Source organism: Belonocnema kinseyi, chromosome 2 (genome assembly GCF_010883055.1).
Source record: "Belonocnema kinseyi isolate 2016_QV_RU_SX_M_011 chromosome 2, B_treatae_v1, whole genome shotgun sequence".
Classification (NCBI taxonomy): domain Eukaryota; kingdom Metazoa; phylum Arthropoda; class Insecta; order Hymenoptera; family Cynipidae; genus Belonocnema; species Belonocnema kinseyi.
This window is the reverse complement of record NC_046658.1, coordinates 27070186-27091452: the sequence shown is the minus strand read 5'-3', so window position 1 is coordinate 27091452 and position 21267 is coordinate 27070186. Positions and strand designations below refer to the sequence as shown.

At 36.9% G+C, this 21267-nt stretch overlaps 1 protein-coding gene across 2 annotated transcripts in view; it reads right to left on the bottom strand.

The window, feature by feature from the left end:
- LOC117183054 (tripeptidyl-peptidase 2) overlaps positions 1–21267 on the bottom strand; it is a 231525-nt gene that overhangs the window by 30613 nt on the left and 179645 nt on the right. The window contains exons 14-16 of one of the 2 annotated variants that reach the window (XM_033376207.1): positions 17813–18033; positions 17584–17643; positions 12450–12901 (exon numbers count right to left, since the gene is read on the bottom strand). In XM_033376207.1, the coding sequence (XP_033232098.1) occupies positions 12450–12901; positions 17584–17643; positions 17813–18033 (733 nt within the window). The remainder of the gene's footprint in view (positions 1–12449; positions 12902–17583; positions 17644–17812; positions 18034–21267) is intronic. The other variant, XM_033376208.1, reaches the window with a different exon arrangement.

The following is a 21267-nucleotide window of genomic DNA, read 5'->3' as shown; positions in this document are numbered from 1 at the left end:
CCGGTTAGTGAGATTCCAGGTTAATTACAGACTCGAAAAGCTTTGGAAAATGGTTCACAAAAAAAAATAGGCACGAAAAATCACGTTTTTTTTTGTTTAAACAGCATTTTGGGATAATAAATCAATTTTTTGAGCAATTTCATTGGCACCGTCGGAAAGAGGAGATCTTAAGCAATAAAAATATATGTGTCTCAATTTTTTCTAGTGTCGAATAGTCTTAGTTATTGGCCGTTTAAAAGCAGTGTAGCGGTAGTGGCGTTTTGGCCGTTTAAGGGTTAATCTAATATCAATAAAAGTACGTGATTTTCTGTTACATAAGCTCTTCGCATGTCTGGTTATGAAACAGCATAATTCGTCATTTGGAAAAACGTGTGTGCTTCCCACCTGAAGAGTTTTTCGAGGTGTATCGCGTATACATAGTTGCGTAAATACATAAATACATAGTTGCAATAGTAAATAAAAGTAAAAGTTTACATAGTAAATACATAGTTGCAAAATATTGAAGTGTTTTCAGACACTGCCGTATTTGAATGGCTTAATCAAGCGAGAGATAGAGTATCTGGACTGATAATTCAAGAGAAAGACTTCACTTTAAACGACATGCTAAACGGTATGCAAACGTTTTAATTGCAAAAGCAGGACAAAAATTTATTTTGACGTTAAACAGAAACCTTTCTTCTGTATTTCCGTTAAACATTTAGTTTCGAAATCGAGCTCAAATTTGAGTTAAAATGTATATATTATTATCGATCAATGCTTTCAGTCAATTTCTATGCTTATATTATTTGAGAAGGATGACGTCAAAAGCAGCGATTAATTAATTCTTTAATGATTATGTTCCAAAGTATGGGAAACCAGATAATATCATTGCAGATCACGAAACGAAATTTACGTCAGACCTATGGAGACATAAAGTGAAAGAAGAAGATACTCAGATAGTGTTCTCTTTAATTGCTCATCCTCAAAGTAATATGGTAGAAAGAATCGATTGAGAACTTTCGACATTTTTTTCCGTTCTTTAATAAAATAAAATGACAGCGCATGGTGGAAATGAGTTCACATTATGTATGAACGAACCACGCCGTAATATGGCAGAACATAAGCCGATAGAAATTTATATGAATATAAAATCGAAAAAACTCAAGTAAATTGACTTAGGTTTCCTCTAAACCCACTGATCCAAAATATGAGAGAAAAATTGAGATGTTTCACGATAACATTTGAAAAAGGTGAGAAGGCCTGCCGAAGCGATCAATAAAATCCATAAAATAATCAAACTTAAAGAAGGCGAAATTATTGGATAATCCGATAAGGAAAATAAAATTCTATCGAAATTTTTACAAATTTGTGCCGGACCTTATGTACTAAAAGACAGTTTAAATCGGGGAAATTTATTTTATAGGCTCCCAGAAAATTATTTAAAAACGGCACACCATAATCAACATTAAAAAAATTATAATGAAAGAACTGAAAACCCTTACTACAATTTTACGTATCCTTTCTAAAATCGTGAGGAATTCAATAGTATGTCGCGGTTATAAATTAAGGAAAGAAATTACAGCCATAAATTGCAACTGACATTTTTTTCGATTTGTTTTTAAAGTAGGTTCTCAAAGCACCTACGGCTTTGACTATTAAATTCTCATTACGAAACTTGCGCTTTGCGCTCGAAAATTTGTGGCTAATTGAAAAACTTTATCAAGATAATCTGTGATCTTGTTAAAATCTACCAAAACAACGTTTTAATCTTACTGATCTCTTAAAAACAAAAATTGCATATTTTTTAAAATGATCCAACTTCTAGAAGTTTTTTCTAATTAAGAAATTTGATGAGAATTGTTTCCACATACGTATATTTTATATCTAGTAGAAATTGTATTTGATCTTTCTTAATCTATATAAAAAAAATTTCTTCCTTTTTTGTTGCAAATTTTCAAAATGTTCAAAAGCATATAACTTTTTTGAAGTTTTATTGAAGTTAAAAATGTTATTAGGATAATTTGCAAGTATTTTTGCCGTGTACCAGAAAATTTGAGAAAAATTTATAAAAATCATAAAAAAATGTTATTCACACTTTGAAAAAGCTTTAACTTTGTGAATTTTTGTCTGATCGAAATATTTAACTTAGATAGTTTCTAAATATATTTTATATTGAGTGACGAATATAATGAAATTTCCTAATCTATTCATCGAGATTCAACGTTTTATTTCTATAATTTGCAAGTCTTCTGCCCATATATAAGAAACTTCGACAAAATTTCTAAAATTTGAAAATTAATTTTTTAAATTTAAATTTTGAAAATACTGAACATTTTTATAATTTTTGTTAGAAATATGTGGTTGACGTACTTAAATATTATTTTAGTAACATTAAGAGGACTTCCGTTTCCGGCATGAAAGTGTAAAGTAGTGGAAATTGTTGATGCTGAGTTTTTCTGATATTGTGGTGAAATTTTAGGTGAGTGGATTGTGGAAGTGTGAAGAAGGGTGTGGATGTGAGAGATTAATTGAGGGATTGTGAGATTGCAAAGGGGAGGTAGATATTTTCGAGGATTGAGACAGATTTGTGTGGAAGTATGTTCGGAGATTTGTGACAGGGTGGGAGGACTGTGTTGACCGATTGGTAGTAGCAGGGTTGGGCGATAGGAAAGACTAAAGGAAATTCGAGAAGTGATGATAGAGGTAATGGCGATTTATGAAGAAAAGAAGGAGAAAAGGGAAGAGGAATTAGAGAAGAAAATTAGGCGGGAAATGGCTACAATTAAGGAAGAAATAAAAAAATGGGAAGAAATCAGGGAAAAGTTACAAAAGAGGATACAGTCATTGGAGAAAAAACTAGAGAAGCAAGAAGAAGTTAATACAAAGATAGAGGAGATGAGAGATAGGATGAAGAAACTTGAAAGCTCAAAAGGGGATTGTGGTGGGGGCGATAGTGGGTATAAGGAGATGGAAAGACTGAGAATAATAGAACAAAGAATAGAAAGGAAAGAGAGGGAAGAAAGAAAATTAAACATAGCGATAAAGGGTATAAGATTAGAGGGGAAGGAGCTGACGAAAGGGGTGGACGAAGTACTAAAAAGGATTGATGATAAGGCAGAGACAGAGGAAATGCAAAATGTGGGAAAGGGAAGTGCGAAGAGGGGAGATAATGGTGCTGGTGAAACTAAAGAAATGGGAACATCAGAGGGAGGTGATGACAAAGAAGAGGTTATTATATGGTAGTCCAGAGAGAATAAAAGATGATTTGACATTAGCAGAAAGCAAGATGCAGTATAAATTAAGGAAAATAGCGGAAGGGGAACGAAAAAAGGGAAAGAGAACATGGGTTAAGTATGGGAGAATTCAGACAGATAGATTATGGTGGGATTGGGATGAAGAAAGGGAACAGATAGTAAGAAATGAGGTGCTGGGAAAATAGAAGAAGAAGGAACGGGAGATAGGAAAATAAGAAATAGTAAGAAGGAAAAAAAGATGAGAAACGAAAGTAGGGAAGAATGGAAGATTTTTTAATGGAATATAGCAGGATTGGAGAGAAAGAATAGGGAGTTTATGAGAAATTTGAAACAATGGGATTTACTCATAATGATGGAGACGCGGCTACATGAAAAGGGATGGGAAAGAGTAAGGGGAAGGTTACCGAGAGGTTACAAATGGCAATTGTAAAATGCAAAGAGGAAGAATAAAAAGAGCAGAGCAATTAGAGGAATTGTGATGGGAGTAAGGAATGAATGTATAACAGGGAAAGATAAGAAAGACAAGAATGAACAACAAGAAGGAGTAATATTAGAAGAGACAATGATGGGAGGAGAGAAGTGGAAGGTAGTGGGGATTTATGTGAACGGTGGTATGCAGGAAAAAACAGAGAAGATTAAAGAAATGATTGAAGAAAATAAAGAAGAGATTAGGATGATAATAGGTGGGGATTTCAATGCGAGAACAGGAGACAGAGGAGGAAGGAAATGGGGAGAAGAGAGAGTAAGAAATTCCAAAGATAAGGTACTAAATGGGGAGGGAAAAAAGTTGTTGAAGAGCTTGGAAGAGTTGGGATGGTATATCTTTAACGGAAATATAGAAGGGGATGGAAAAGGAGAATATACACGCTCAGGAAGTGAATAGGGAACGGTAATTGATTATGTGATAGTAGATGATGAGGTAAGAGAGAAGGTCAAGAAACTAGAGGTAGGTGAATTTATTGATTCGGATCACGTTCCATTCATAGTGACATTAGAGGGACAACAAAGCAATAGCAATATGAGTAAAAGGGGAGCAAATGTAAAAAGTGTAGGAAAAGGGGATTGGTCAAGGGAAGGAAAAGGACAGTTTAGAGAAAAAATAAGAAATATCAAAATAGGAGAGAGAAATGTGGACGAGGAGATGGGAAAAATGATGGGAGAAATAAAAATAGATTAGAGTGCACAAGCAAAAATGAAGTTAGTAAAGGGGGAATAGAAGTGGGTGAGATGAGGACTGCAAAGAGAAAAAAGGGGGTCAGAAAGGAATTAAAAAAGTGGAGAAAATAAAAAAGTAATGGGGAAGACTATAGGAAAAAAAAGAAAGAGTATACAGAGTTGTGTTATCAAAAGAAAGAGGAAGAGAATAAAAGGTTTGAGGAAGAGGCGGAGAAGGCTAGGACGGAAGAAGAGGTATGGAAGGTAGTAAATACAGAAAGAGAAAGAAGAAAAAGAGTAAACCAAGATATTGAAATGATAAAATGGAAGAAATATTTTTTGGATTTCCTAGGAGGAGTAGAGAGAAAAGTTGCAGAGGGAGGAAAGTATGGTAGAGAAAGAGATGAGGAAGAGGACATTTCAAGGGTATATAAGATGGACACTAGGGACATACTGGAGGACGCCAAGATATATGGTGAGAGAAGAAACACAAAGGGATAAGTTAACTTTGAGAGCGCGAAAGAGGGCATGGAAATTTGAGACGAAGCTGAGGGAGGGAAAGGGAGGGGAGTTGGCGAGAAAGTGTTTGATGGAGGTAGAAGAGAGGAGAGGGAGGGCGATCGAATTAACGAGGTGGGAAGAAGAAAGGAGGGAGTTCTTCAATGATAGAGAAATAGAAGACGGGACTGGAGTAAACTATGAAGAATTGGAAAAAGGGAGAGGGAAAGACAATTAATATAAAGATAGGGAGCGATTGAGAAATTAAAATACAATAAATGGTATAAGATGATAAAAAAGGAAGGGGTGCTAAAGTATTTAGAAAAAGGATGGGGAGAGAGTAGGTGGACCAGAATAGCATGATTTAGATTGGGAAACGAGGTAAGGGAGGGGATGTACTGGGAAAAAGAAGAGAATAGAAAGTGTAGAATATGTGAATGGGAGGAGGAAACATTGGAGCCTATATGGGAAGGATGTAGGAGAGGAATGGAATATAAAGAAAGCTGGCCAGAAAATCTAGTTAAGATTCTAGGGCAAGATGGATTAGAAGAAGAATGGATGAAGAAGTTTGAGGGTGCTAGAGGAGCGAATGAGAGAGAATGAAAGAATGCACGTAAAAAAAGGTAAATGGAGGTATAAAAAAGTGAAAGAAAAAGGAAACAGAAGTCGCATAGATTAGAAGCGTAAAAATGGTAAGTAATGGTAAAGTAAAAGTTCAGTAGACTAAGATGCTTTTGTGTTCTTATGCTCTCTCTCTCTCTCTCTCGCTTTCGTTCACGGGCTCACTCGTTTGCAATTAAGTCCTAAATTACGCTATCGCAGGAAATAGAAATAAGGAACTAGATATAAGACTTTATGCAAATAGTTGAAAATAATTGTATATATACAGAAAGGATAATATTGTAAGGAATGGAAGTCATGTGAACCCTTAGGGGACACCTTATGAATAAAGAAAAAGTAACATTAAGAAGTATATCAAAGGCTGACTCCATTGGACAAATCATTCAAAAGTTAGCGTGGCTATAATATTCAGGTAACCATACATACAGACAGAAATACAGACGCCGACCAAATCCCGGTTACAAAAACTCAATAAATGGGGGGTGGGCAGCTGTAGTGTGACGCCCATGTTGAAGTTAAACGCACACGTATAATGCGCAAATGTTCAACAATATTTCTCGAAACTTCCTGGATTGTCTTACATTTATCTACATCCGGGAACATCCCTGGAACATTTTTCGGCATTCTCCGTACATACAATTAAAATGTTCCATGAATGTTCAGGGAAACTTCTGTACATGCAAATTTACGTATCTTGAAACGAGTATTTTAATCGTTTTATTAAAGATATACAGTGAAACTCTTCGCTAGCGCTGATTTTGAGGCTGGCGATGGGTAGGAAATAACTCATTATAGCCTGCTCCGGTTTTGTTATATCACGCCTGAGTCCTGGCCTGAGTGACAACCACAGACTCCGCGCAGCTCCTGTTACACCTACCTGCGACGCGGCGTCAATTCTCCGCAGGGCTATAGAAGGGAGGGTAATTCAAGTGTTTCACTGTATTTTCATATTTTTAAATCCTTATCGTAACTTAAATTATATTATAATTTTTACATATAATTATTATGTTTTCGCGTCAAATATTTTTTTTTAGTTTGGAAATAATTTTAGTTATCGTGGACGAGATTCTTTTAACAATTATTTTATTTACTCTGAAAGCTGCAAGCATATTAATAAATACAAAATCAGCGTATTAAATTTTGTTTGATTAATAGTATTTAAAAGTTTCTTATTACCAGTCAAATCCTCGATCTAAATTTCGTAGTGGCCTCTAATATAAAAAAAAAAAGATTCTGGTAATTTTCCAATTATTAAATATTTTTTTAGGTACTTAATAATACTTATATTCGATAGAAAGGATATGAAGGCCCATATCGTAACAGTAGTAAGAACATTTTTTAAATTGAAATTTAAAAAGCCATAAGATAAAATCTGTACTAAACCTAGCAAGTTTATTAAATAATAAAATTTTGATTTTTTAACCTGACGAAATGTCAAGGGCAGATCTTAAGCTTTCCTTTCAGTAAAAAGAAAAGAAAAGAGGAATCCTTAGTTAAAAATGTCAAATTTATTTTTGATCTCCATTTTGTACCATCACCCTCGGCAGGTTTGTTGTCCCAACGACAAAGTATTTTATTTATAAGCTACCATCCAAATCCAATAGGAGCACTCTTTACCGAAGTTTATGTCCGTATAGCTCAATCAATGTTTAAACTGGGACAGTTAAGAAATATTGAACGTACTCAAGTTAATTCCTGCAAAGACTTCAAACTTAGAGACTTATTTCTAAATAAAACCTTCCAAATTGCACAATTTTAAAGTAGTCGCCTACAACATTGTGGAAATTCGAAGCATACAAAACTAAACTAGTTTAACTCTAATGTCTGTCAAATATGTAATAAGTCAAAAAAGCATAAGGAATTGTACACTTGAAATCATTTGTAACACTTCAGCAACACTAAAATAAATAATTCTATATTTAAAATTTTGAAACGCTTATGATTGAGCATTTAAAAATAAAATAATTTCAATAGAAATATTGTCGAATTTAGCCTTTTGAATCTAAGCAATATTAGTTTCAAAGCCTTAGAAACTAAACAATTTTAGAATTGCGCATTCAAAACTCGAAAGCCCTTAAAAATTATATAATTTCTAATAGAAAACTTTCAAAATGAATTAATTCAAATTAAACCATTAAGAATAAAGGATGTTGTAGTTGGCGGTATATTGATCCAAAATTGCTTAAAAACCGGTTAAAGATTCGCTTTTCGACGAAGGGTCTCTACAGATGTACAATAATGTGTGTACTAGCCTCATGCTTGCTTTTAAAAATACACCCATTTTAATATAAAGTTTAAAATTTAATAACTTAAAAATCTATGATAAATAATTCAGATGAGAGTGTGGGAATACAATGGCTTAAAAAATGTGAAACTGATGTATACTAAAAAACAGTCCTGATAACAAGATAGAAAAAGTCGTTAGGTGAAAAGCAGGCGAAAAACGAACAGAAGCATATGAGCTCCAATATAAATAAACACAAAAAAAAGAATGAGTGAATTCAGTATTTTTTTTGTTTAACTTTTACTCGGGTGAAACCGGTTTTACGTAAAAGCCACGGACTAAGTCAAGTGACTGAGGTAACAACAGTCACATCTGGATATTTTCTTAGAGCTACCATTTTCCACTCCACAGGTATTCAGTCGCTTGCTGCCTGATGGCCAAGAAAGTTTCTCATAAAGCGACTAGTGTTTAATAAAACGAACTTCTGAGCTGCTGACATACCCTACTGACCCCTAAATGTTCAAGATGTTCAATGCATCTTTCGTGTACATTGCCTGTAGTCGAAATCACAATAGGATGAATAGATGCATTATTCACATTTCTCCATATGATCATTACTTCATGACAAGTCAATTGGCTCGGATGAAATCATCCGTTTGGATAGTAACATCCCAATGTAAGATGCAATCTTCGTTTTCTAAACAGCTCATCGGAGTGTATCTATAGAAAAGGCGCCCATTCTGTTAAAAGTCGTAGGTTTAGGGCAAGTTGTTGATGTAAAATGCCCGCCACATCATTATGTGTATGGGTTTATTCTCTTTGAAACATTACGCGACAGCTTTCAATGATGTACTCGATGGATTCGTTGGTATCTCCACATAATCGTCACCGGTCAACCACGCCTTGATGCAACACGTGTTTGCGATCACTTCTGGTGCTGACAACCTTGTCCTGTATCGCAGTGACGAATTCTTCCATTTCTGGATACAGAACACCATTTTTCAGCCAAATAATGGATGCCTCACTATCAACTTCATGTTGATCTGAATTTTTGAAGTGGTCGCCGCAGATGGCTTTCTGAATCCATTGCGTTTTTAATTCCTCTATGATATCTACCCTGATATTTTAGGCCTCCTCTGAGGACAAATTCAAGGGCGTGTAGTCAAGATCCGCTTTACAGATGGTCCATTCAGTGTTTCGTCATTTGTACGCGGACGATTCGGTTTAACTATTCAAGGTCGGTGTTAGACAATTTGAAGAGCACGAATGAGTACGCGAGGACAGGGATGGTATAGGTGTTTATTGCCCTGATTTTGTTGGCCGAGTTGAGTAAACCATTCATAATCATTGTGAGTCTCGGAGTGAAGTCTGTTCTTAGACTTTTCTTAACTATCGTATGTTGAATACCCTTAGATTCAAGAATACCCAGATATTTATATGAATCGCCCCAGTCATTGCCTCGATGTCATTCTCGAACTAGTTCTCTAACTCTGCAGTCCCTAATTCCCCTCTGGTTAAATGCACTTCTCTGCATTTATCTAGTCCGAACTCCATGTGGATATCAGTGGAAAACTGCTATGTGACATCAATTACTTGCTGCATTTTCTGCGCTGAACTACCGTACAGTTTTAGGTCATCCATGTACAGAAGATGGGTCACTTGATGATCATCCTTATTATTATGTATTCTGAACCCATGATCAAAATACTTGATTCTCGTACCCAAAAGCCTCATCGCATGAGTTAGAAAGTCAATGATGCGTGGGCAGATTTTGCAAAGTTTTCAGACTTCAAGCATATAGTTATGCATCACGGAAGGAAGCGCTTTCTCGTAGTCAATGTATGCCATGTGTAAGATCCTGCAATGCTTACGAGCTTAAATCATGGCAACAGTGTGTATAGTGACTATATATTTAATACGTCGCGAGTTTTTACAAAGTCGTTTTTGTTCTTCTGTAAGGATGGCGTTCTCATCGCAATGAGAATATACCTTAACTGCAATGTTAGCTGTACGATATTGATAAATAGTAGGAAAACAGGTTATCAGTCAAAATTCATACGGATTTTTAGCGTCTGGTTTATTAGGTAACATATACGTAGTATCCTGGAGCATAAAGGCTGGCATCAGATCTTGGAGTGGAATGATGTTCTGAAAATACGTTGCCAACGCATGATGCACAATCTAGGTACTGGTACCAGAAGTTGTGCGCCATGTCCGGACCACTTTCGTAGTAGAGACGCAACGAATTCCTCTTTCATTGTGGTATCCCACTTGATGCTCTCCCAAAGTATTTCTGTAGAGGTGATTGTCTTCAAATAGTTAAAGCTAGCCAAAGCATCCTCAGCAGGCACAGTTGATGTCCCCCTGCTTACCGTTTGTTGCAAATATTCTTCATGGCCAGCTGTTTGACTAGTGAGATCTGTCTGACAATCTCGCAGCTCACCATCACCACCTACCCGCATGCTGTGGCCCCCAGCAGCGGCTACAGGGGCGCCTCAACCATCCTGGGGAAGCGACAAGCGTTTCAAAATCTTTAAAATACTCTCCAATATTATTTACCGGTTTTGGTGTTCTTCTCAGGCCCTTTCCTCTACCTTATCTGCCTGTTTGGCATGGGAAACCAACGCAAGAACACCTTATTATTATTTTAAACTTTTAGTCGGGTGTACCCGGTTACACATCATAGCCACGGAATAAGTCAATGGACTGATGATATTAGGAAGTTATAAGTTAATTTATTACGATGCTTGAAACCTTCTGCAACGATGTTGTAGGTATACAATTTTAAAATTATGAGAGACGTTGTAGGCTCCAGAAGATACCATCATGGTTCCTTAATGTAACCAATCCCGACGCAACTGGAACGTGTACGTCATCCACTCCTGCTCCTTCTATCCTAGAAGGTAAGCAAGAACGGGATATTTACGCAAGATACTTCGTACAACTCTGTTCCTTATAGTGTGGTCTCTAGCCGCGAATGTCCTTACGCGGCAGACGGCACAGTTGAAGGTGAAGGTTTCACCTTGGATACTTTTTTAGAGTTACCAACCTTTGTACAATGTTAGGAGGAACAGTGTTGATGGACCAAATGCAGTGATCCCACAAGAACAGCTTTTTGCATCTGACTTGCGATCGTCTTAGCCTGATGCTGGCAAGCCGGAATTTTGTTGAGTTGGCTGAGAAATCAGGCTTTCATGCCTCTAAGGCAACCGATTATGAAAACAAGATGTACTTTATAGCCTTGGTACAGCCCGCTCAGCTCACAAAAGAAGCCTAATATTTCGCCTTTTTTATTCTCCCTTTGCCATGATATTACCATCGGCTGATGCCGCGGATTCAATCACGTGAATTATCTTGGTCTTTAGATCTTGGAGGACAATAACAGGCTTTGTAGCACTGATACGTTGAGTGGTGAAAAACGAGAAATTCCATTAGATCTTACACTGATCATTCTCTACAACGGACTGCAGTTATATACCATTATTATTATTATTATTATTTATTATGAGAGAAGTTGTAGGCTCTAGCAGCTACGATCATGGCTCCTTAAAACAACCAATTCCGACACAAGCGGAACGTATACGTTATCCGCTCCTGTTCCTTATGTCCTAGAAGGTAAGCAAGAATAGGAAATTTACACAAGATACTTCGTAAAACTCTGTTCCTCAGAGTCTGGTCTCTAGTCGTGGATGACCTTCTACGGCAAACAACTATTATGACTTAATTTAATACGATGTTTGAAATTTCTCACGATGATGTTGCAGGTAGAAAATTACGAGTCTGGTGTAGTTTGGAGTGCGCCTTTTATCGCTGTTATATTGTAATTTTATTGAAAGTGAAACCCCTTTCCAATATGCATAGACCAACAATCAACACATGTTGTTATCTTATTAATCGGTATTTTTGTTTGACCGCAAAATAAGATGCCAGATCAATCATTGTAACTCGATGGATTTCATAAGATGTTTCAAAGATCCTTTCAAAAGTCGCGATGATTGTGTAAGATTTGAAAGGTTTCCAAAATCCCTGGTGATATTTGAAACTATTTTCAACGGGTTTCGAGTCGCTGAATCTTAATATTTCTAAAATCTTGCAAAGTAATCTTAATCTGATTTTCATGATACTAAATCTTTGATTTTTTTATTCTATTGTGATTTCCAACAAGAATGTTGAAATAAATATCCTTCGAGATGAATCCCTCTCCCGACAAGGTACATGCTTTAAATTATTTTAAAATTGTTATATTGTTATATTTCTGTACGATTCAAAATATAGTGTCATCCTATTAAATTTTTTAACTAGCTGCTACGTTTAAAAATTCTCTAAAAACTTCACAATTTAGCTGTAGGTGGAAGAATATTTCAAGGCTTTGTTTTTTCCATCAAGTTTATTTATTAGAAGGTTTTATTTGAATTTTGACATACTTAAAATTTTTCAAATGTTTTTAAAACTCACATTTAGTAATAAGTTCCAACGCAATAGATTTAACTGCGCTATCAAACTTACCACGATTTTTTATTGCAAACATAGTAAGGAGAATTTTCTAACCAGTCAGTAGAGTGAGATAGTTTAATTGAAAATAAAAATAACTTATTAAATGGTATCCGTACTGGTCGTTCTGCAGCGCAATAATAAGTATTCGAAATTGCTGTCAAGGATGACGTCATTTGATTTAAAATTAAATATTTACTTCCTCCAAATATATAAGAATAACTTACCTTGATGTCAGTAGGTTCTGCAAACTTCTGAACTTCTTTCCACACTTCCAAGAAACTATCAAGAAGTTCCTTATTCGGACCTTCCCCCTCAACTTTCGTTCTGCCGACATAGAGTCGAGATAAGGCACAGCCTTTCTTTACCAATGCCTCGACTAGACAGTTTTTTTGCTTCTCCATTGTCGACTTAACTTTGGCAGCATCTGGTCGCTGATCACTCTTTGCGCCGAAATATGCTAATAATTTGTCCTGATCCACGCTTCCTAAAACTTTGTCAGCGACACCCAGCATCTGATTCGCATAATTTAGCGACGTATCTGGCAAATCGTTATGGGGAACGTGACGCCTGGCTTCCGTTATATCCAATGACGACAACATGGCAGTATAAACTGGTAAGTGATCTGGAAAGTCTGACTTCAACTCCACGTACAATTTGTGAGCATGTTCACCCGGTTCTGTTCCCAAAATAAACAATTCATTTAAACATTTCCTTATCTAAAAAAATAAGCAACATTGTTACATTCAAATTGGGCCACATAATTGTTTTTACTAAAAGTATAGCATTTGACGGTGTCTGAGTAGTGAAATTTACAACAACAAATAATTCCAGAAAATTTCCATCATTGGAGAAAACTCACGCGTTTTTTAAACAAAACATTTTTTTTCTTTGACGGAACAAACTTAGGATAAGTATAAAAATATAGTTTTAAAAATCACAGATATATGGTAAAAGTTGCAGAATTAGTTATCTTAAGAGGGCTGGATACAGGGCAAAGAAATTGTACTTTGGCAGTCATGGCGTATGCTTGCACATGCACATTAATTACCTCGCCCACAATCACTGTTCTGCGCAGTACGTGTTTCTTTAAACTCATATAAAATGTGAGAGCTATGGCTCGGCTGCACCTCGTTCTTGTAAACTTACGCTCAGCCGTAAAAGACTATTTCGCTTCTTTGATCCACAATATATTATTATCCGAAAGTATTTTAAACATTAGGACTTACGTATTATATCTGAGGTTATAAAAGAAGAAGCTAGGGTTTTCTGTAACGAATTAAAAAATATATTTTTGTAATTGAAAATATGACAGATCAAAGTTCCCCTACTTTCGAACCATAATATCTTGAACTGTAATAATTCTTTCAATAATTTAAAAAATGAAGAGCACAGATCGCTTCTTCACGATAAAGTATAATCATTTGAAAAAGCTAACAGAGAAGGTGCCCATGAAAGGTCAGCAAGCAGTAAACTTAACGCAAAAATCTAACGATCTTAGTGGCAAAGTAGTTAAATAGACAGTTGACAAGCCTTCATTGTTTAGTCACTACAATGCTTACCCTTTATCGCGGCCCAGCAAGTTTAGGGTCTACCAAACTTATATCTGAGGATCATACACCGAAAAAAATGTAACTATATTAGTTCAATAATACCTTGGACTAATACGCTTCGAATAAATTACAACTCAGTAGGTAAAAAATTCGAACTGGATCTCTTCATTTAATTTGTCGTTTTATCGGTTTGAGTATAGAAACGACGCTGTAGCAACACCGAATTATATCGTTTAAGTAAGTACCAAAATTGAGCAGTTCTTCATGTAGAACTCGTAACATTCATAAGTTGAAGATCAGCTGTTCTAAAGCGTCGAAACATACACTGTTCCACTTTTGTATCGGGTACGTAACTAAATCTGAATCACAGTGCGTCGGTAAGATAGAACTTTCACGATTCAAAATACTAGACGCGCTTCTTTTAAACAACGAACAGCAGCGATTCTAATCATGCGCAAACGGAGCAGTTTCACGTATGAAATGCTCACATTGAAGCCTCAAACGGCGCTAATTCAGGCAAAGTGAAGTGCGAGAGTTAAGGATGATGAACGGTCAAAGCTACGATAATGCTGTATTGAGATAGTTGCAGATATAGAACACTATCGGATCAATCAAGGAACGCCATCTGATTGAATGAAGATTTAGATTGTTCGTAATGCAAAATACAAGCCGATTGTCGACTTGCCATTTATAATTGTTTTGGTTATGGACAAAATTTAAATTACAAAAAAGTTCTCGTAGATGACGTTTTAAATGACCCTGTTCAAGATCCGGCACACTCAGGTCATCTCTTCATCATTGGTAGTCATTTTTAGTGTCGGCAAAATTTGAATTTTGAAAATGTTCTTGTAGAATTCGCATTAAACTACCTGGTGCACGATCCTGCGTATCCGGGTCGTCGTCTAACCATTTGTAATTGTTTGGGTTATAGAACAAATTTAAATTTCCAAAAAGTTCTCGTAGATGACCTTTTAAATGTCCTGGTGCGCGATCCGACGCACACGGCTCGTCGACTTACCACTTCTAATTGTTTTGGTTATTGACCAAATTTAGATTTTTTTAAAGTTCTCGTAGATGACGTTTGAAAGGACTTGGTCACGATCAGGTGTATACGGATCGTCAATTCACCTTTGAGAGTTATTTTGGGTGTCGGAAAAATTTGAATTTTTGAAAGTTCTTTTAGAATACGTATTAAATTACCTAGTACACATTCCTGCGCACGCAGGTCGTCAAATCACCATTTGTCACTAATAATGATACAAAAAAATAATGTTTAAATAAAGTTCATTTTTTCAACAAAACAACTAAAAATTATTATTTTTAAAAATTAATTAATTTTGTGGAAAGGAGGCACGTTTTCCGTGTCATTCCGGGAAGATTGGTTGCATAGGCTCTAATGGGTGATTGCTAGGGTGGGAGATTTGTAGTACGTGGACGGCAAAGTCAACATTGCCGCTTGGTACTCATGCGCTATTGCGTAAAAAACTGGATTCTGTTTTGTAGCACATGCGCTAAGCGCCGAGTCGAATCGAATGCTTTAGCAAGTATAATACATTGACCCCAAACATCCTTTGCACAAAGTATCGTATGCACCATGAAGTCTTCAAAAATTTAGACGCACGTATTTGTATATTGTACCGCAAAAGGCAGTTTTGCTCAACCTGCAAACGCAGAACATACCAGGTTAAATTAACAATCCGCTTGCAGTTTGCATTGCGAACAAACTGAATCCTTGATTGATCCGATAGTGTTCTACATCTGCAACTATCTCAAAACAGCATTATCGTAACTTTGACAGTTTATCATCCTTAACTCTAGCACTTTATTTTATGAACGATGTTTGTTACTTTAATTATTTACGTGCACCGTTTAAATTTGAGAACACGCGAGATTTTATATTTAAATAATGATTGTTTATTTTTCCCAACGCATATTGACTGGCGCCTCAACTCAGCGCAATGTTCACGCGAAGCTCCTACGTTACAGATTCGTTGGATCCTCGTTGTTCGTCGTCATTCGAACCAGCAGAGTCGAACGTAGTGAAGCATAGCGAGTATATCGATATCGACGCACTGCTGTTTAGACTCAGAGATTGCGCGTATGAAATCATTGAACGGGTCGGGGTTCGCTTTGCCTGAATTAGCGCCGTTTGATACTTCAATGTGAGCATTTCATACGTGAAACTGCTCCGTTTGTGCATGAGTAGAATCGCAGCTGCTCGTTGTTTAAACGAAGCACGTCTAGTATTTTTTAATCGCAAAATTTCCATCTTACCGACGCGCTGTGATTCAAATTTCGTTACGTAGCCGATACAAAAGTTGAACAGTGTGTGCTCGATGCTTTAGAAGAACGGATATTCAACTTATGAATGTTGCGAGTTCTACATGAAGAACTGCTCCATTTCAATATTTACTTAATCTATTTAGTTCGGTATTGTTATAGCGTCGGTTCTATACTGAAGCCGATAAAAATACAAATTAAATAAAGATATCCAGTTCGACTTTTTTACCTACAGAGTTCTAATTTATGCGTAGCGTCTTAGTCCAAGGTATTATTGAACTAATATAGTTACATATTTTTTTCGGTGTAAGGACACTGAGGTCCCTAATTTAACTAACTGTAAGCCACATATCGTACAACTATTAATAAACCGTCATATGAGCGACAAAGATGGTAGAAAAGTACTCTTAGGGCCGCAGTATGTCTGTAGAAGTAAGTCGTTCACGAGTGAGTGAGACACCTGAATAGTATGTGTTCTTTGTACTCAGCGTGTGTATGACACGCTCTACACCTATCGCCGAAAATGAAACCTACTGTATCTGAATTCAGTCCGGATTATCTGAAGAAAGCAAAAGTTAGATCTTTTCAAAAGGGCTGACTTTCTACATTTCTGTAAAAGCTGCCGTGCATTTTCTCGCCGAGGAGCTGTTGACCGAATTTTCAACCTCTCCTTTCTTTACTTGGGCTTTTAGACGTAAGGCGTCTAGATGAATTAATGCACTTTACTCACTTCTGATGTTAAAATTCACGCCAATGTTCTCGGCCACCTTCTCCGCCGTTTTGTAAAGGAACACTCCTTTGTCTATCATCTCGTGTTTCCTGACCATTTTTAGGAGAGGCTCTCTGTCATGTGCAACGATGTAAGCTGTAGTTAGAATAATTTTGTTACCAATGATATGAGTTTTTAACAATTCAGTTAAACCTTTGTCGAAAACTGTTTATTCTAAAAGTATATATGTACGATAATTTCTCAATAAAAACTTTAATAGTTAAATTTCCAACCAGAAATGGAATAGTTAAATTTTTAGCGAAGAAGATTCATTTTTAACCTCAAAGAAATTTTTCAATAACGTATATAAATTCTCAACCAATAAAATGAAATTTCAACCAAAGACTTTTTTTTCAAGACTATAATTTTTAAGTTTATAAAACAAACAGATATTGATGTATAGCGAAATTTTCCCAGAAAAAATCATTAGTAATAAAATTTCAGCAAGGTCAGAAGAAAAAACGACTATTATTCGTCTACGAACGTCCAAAATGTGCATTTTTGATGTACAGTTTATTCATAAAATAAACAAATATTGCTGGACTCCCCTTTTTTCTGGAAATATTTCTACGGTGATTAACTGAAGACAATTTTTTTCACAGACAAACTCCTCCCTTGGATGTGTACCCAGCCCTCTTAATTCCACAATTTATCAGGATGCTAGGAGGAATCATGCTAGAGGGAGAACAATTTCTCTTCATGTAGCCTTATAAAAAAACTGGGTAAAAGGTACATAAATTACAAATAAGCAGGACAAACCAATGATGGGTCTTCCACTGTGATCTTCGTACGGATAGGCCAGTTTACTCATTGACGGTACTTAAAGTCGAAGGAATCCCCGAAAATAAATAGAACGTGTACAACTTTTTAAATCTAAATTCTAAGCTTACAAATAGTTTTTGAAATAAGCAGAAAAATATAATTTTTTTTTAAAATGCTGCCAACAAAGTTTTTAAAACTACCCTTATGAAAATCAATTAAAACTTACCGAGTTTGGAAAGCCAATTACACTTGAGGTCCCTTAAAGCTTCATTATATTCGTCCCACTTTGTAGAATCTTTCTCTGATTTGCTATTTGAATTGGATTTCTTAGCCGGTTCACAGAGGATGTATTTAAAAGTGTGGCAATCGACTTTCTTTCCTATTTCATCTTTACAAAATGATATTGTTCCTATAAGATAAGAGCCAAGTGTCGCACCTTTGGAGAGTCTTGAAAAAAAAATTGAAGTCGCGTATTAATAATCGTAATTAATTTATAAATTCAAGTCATTAAATGTGACATTCCATAAGAAGTGGCCCACCCTGTTGATCGTAGTTTTGGAGATATTCGCGTGTTTGTAAACGAGGGTACGAAATATCAATTTTAGGTTTTCGATGGAAAAGCATACTTGAATCTATGCTTAATCTGGTGACTTGGAAGTGAGCGCAAGTGACCCGAAGCGGGAAAATTTTATTTTTGTTATAATTTAAAAAAACGTTTAAACAACCATCACTGTGAAACGGATGGTCGCAGGACACGTCGAAATCCCAAAGGCAGACCGGTGAATCCCTCGCGTGTCTTGAGGATAGAAAGCGATCTAAGAATGAGAGCTTTATGCAAGCATCTCGCAAGTGCCTTGGCATATTTTTGAAACGCTGGTATGGCTTGAAGGTTAAGAATCAATTATAGCTTCGCAATTCAGAGAGTACCGATCAAAAGGAAAATTACTTTAACCGAATATTTTGGATACAGTCATTGCATCTCCTTTTTGAGTTCTTGATACCTCTCCTCTTTATGCTTTTTCTTAGCAGTAATGTTGTAGTCGGCCGGAGCCGAAAATTCGATCACGAACATATTTCGTTTCTCGAAGTCTTGGAGAACGATGTCAGGACAATTTACTGTATCTCCCTCGAAGTGTTCAGCAGGGCTGCGGCCAAAGCCGTAAGAGCCACAAAGATGGTAATAAAGCACTCTTAGGGCCGCATTATGTCTGTAGAGATACGTAGTTTCCGCGTGCGTGGGAGGCCCAGATAGTATGAGTTCTAGGTACTCATCGTGCGCATTACACGCTTTGTACCTATCGTTGGAAACTCCCTGACAATTAAATGCAAATCATTTCGTGGTTCCTGGCCATTTTCAGAATCACTTCCATTTGCAACGATCTAAACTGTAGCCAAACGAGTAGAGTAGAACCGAAACGGCAAGACTGTTAGTCGCAGATACCTTCTTCAACGCCAACAGATTTAAAGATCGAATATTCCGAAAGAAGATCTTTGTATCTGCTTCGGAGAGACTTCTTCACTGACATTGTGTCCTGGATGCGGCTTTGAGGCACGCTCCGGTAGGTATAGATATCTTCAGTTTCAAGGTGTCTAATAACACTTATATCCACACGCTCAGGTCCCTCGGGAACGCCAAAAAGCTTTCCTTTCTTCAGATGAATTTTGACATACTGGTCCAATCCAATGTCCATACTAATTTCTCCTGTGCACTGCTTGACGATATTTGAAGCACTCTAAAGTTTGCTTTTACCAGAAACATAGGTATTTAGGTCATCCGTATAGAATACATGAGTGACCTTATGCTCGCGATCGTTAGTGTCGCCACAGTAGTATCCAGAAGAATTTCGTAGTGCGAGAAGAGAGGCAGAAATTTGATCAAAAAAGCAGAGGACACATAGTATCGCCCTAAAAGAAGCCCTTATCGAAGGTGACGTTGTTCGTTAGCACTCGATATTTTCCAGATGACATAGTATATCTGGTTTTCCAAATGGGCATCAATCTCTCTATGCATTTCACTATACGTGGATAAACCTTCAAACGTTTCAACGGACAGATAATAAGTCTATGAGAGTTTGAATCGAAAGTTTACCGGTAGTCAATCCCAGCCTTTAACAGGACGCGTTGATGGGCTGCTGGATCCTTGAAGATGTACCTGTCAATTAGCAGGTTCTTTCGACATTTTGCTACACTTTTTTCGAGCTACGCTGTTCGTACAAGAGCTCCACGCAGAATCAATTATTCGAACAATCACGTCATTTAGGACCATTGTAAAAATCTTATACAGTGTGTTTAAAAGAAGTTATTGGGCAGTAATACTTTCGATTGGACAAGTTGCCTTTTTTCGGTAGGACTATAGTGCGTGCTAGCACCAGTCACTGCGGAATGGGCGTCTGCGACTTTATATATAAGATGAATGTGCGAGCCAGATGTTGGTGTGTAGAATTAAACTTCTTCCACCAGAAGTTTTACACACCATCTAGTCCTGCAGCGGAAAAGTTTTTTGTATCCCTCAATGCCTTTTCACCTCCTCAGCAGTGATTGATGCAAAACTCCTTGAAGTTGATATTATCAGAATCTTCTTTCCACTCCAGTGTTTTCGGGATCTTGTATATCTCTCTCAAAAAAGTGTACCTCGTTAGGCATGGATTAATTTTTGACAGAAATAGGGGGAATGCTAAAGAGGCGCGATGGGTGAACAAGAAACTGTTGATTCTCCCTGATTAATCTCTTCCTCTTTTGTATACCCTTCCTTGCATCAGATAACACCCTTATTCTGCCTTGGCCAACCAATCTTCTTGTTCAGTTGATGCATGCGTCTTTTGTTCTTTTGATCCATAGTCGGTTTTAGCCTTCAATTTGAATCGTCCAAAGTTCTCGTAGCACCATAAACTGTGTTTGTGGCACCACAGAGAGTGCATTAGGGTGATCTAAAAACGATTTTCGAGCTATTTGGTATAATTTTAGACACTCTGACATTTTCTCGAAAATGGTGAAACAAATTTGGCTGATTGGCACTGCGCAATTTTTATAGTATGGATTGCGCACAAGTCCCAGATCTGGGCCAGACTAGACGGCCAAGACAATAAGAAAAAAATCGATTTTTTATAGTGTGTACCCGCGGTACACTTTTAGGACTGCAGCAATCCCAAAACCGAGACGGAGGTTCGCTTAAAGTTATAAGGTATAGCGCAACGCACAGTTCGTATTGCGGCTACACGCCACGGGCTGCCTGCATACTCAAATGTTTTTAGCATAGAGATGCAAACGTCTTAAAGACTAGTACGGCATCTCGCTTCAACTTTTGGGAGAGAAGCTTGCCTATATAATTGTACGGAAAACCTTTTAACCTACAACGGATGCTAATTTATGCACAATTGTTCGCCCCTGTTTATTAATTATTGTAACCATATTTAGCAGAAACCCTTGGTATAGGGACCCTCTATCCATAACCCGAAGACGCTTTCGGTGGCTTTGTCGTAGACCCTTAGGTTTTATTCCAAAGGAAACGAAACCGAATTACATAAACTCAGAAAACTCCGATCCCCTCCCTCTCTCCTTAGATGCATCAAGGTGTCTCACGGTCGTGAAACGTGGTTGTGGCTGAAATTTTACCGCGATTTCGCTGGAACGGGTGCAATTTTCCAGATTAGCACCCACTCCCGGCGAAATCCTGCGGTTGTC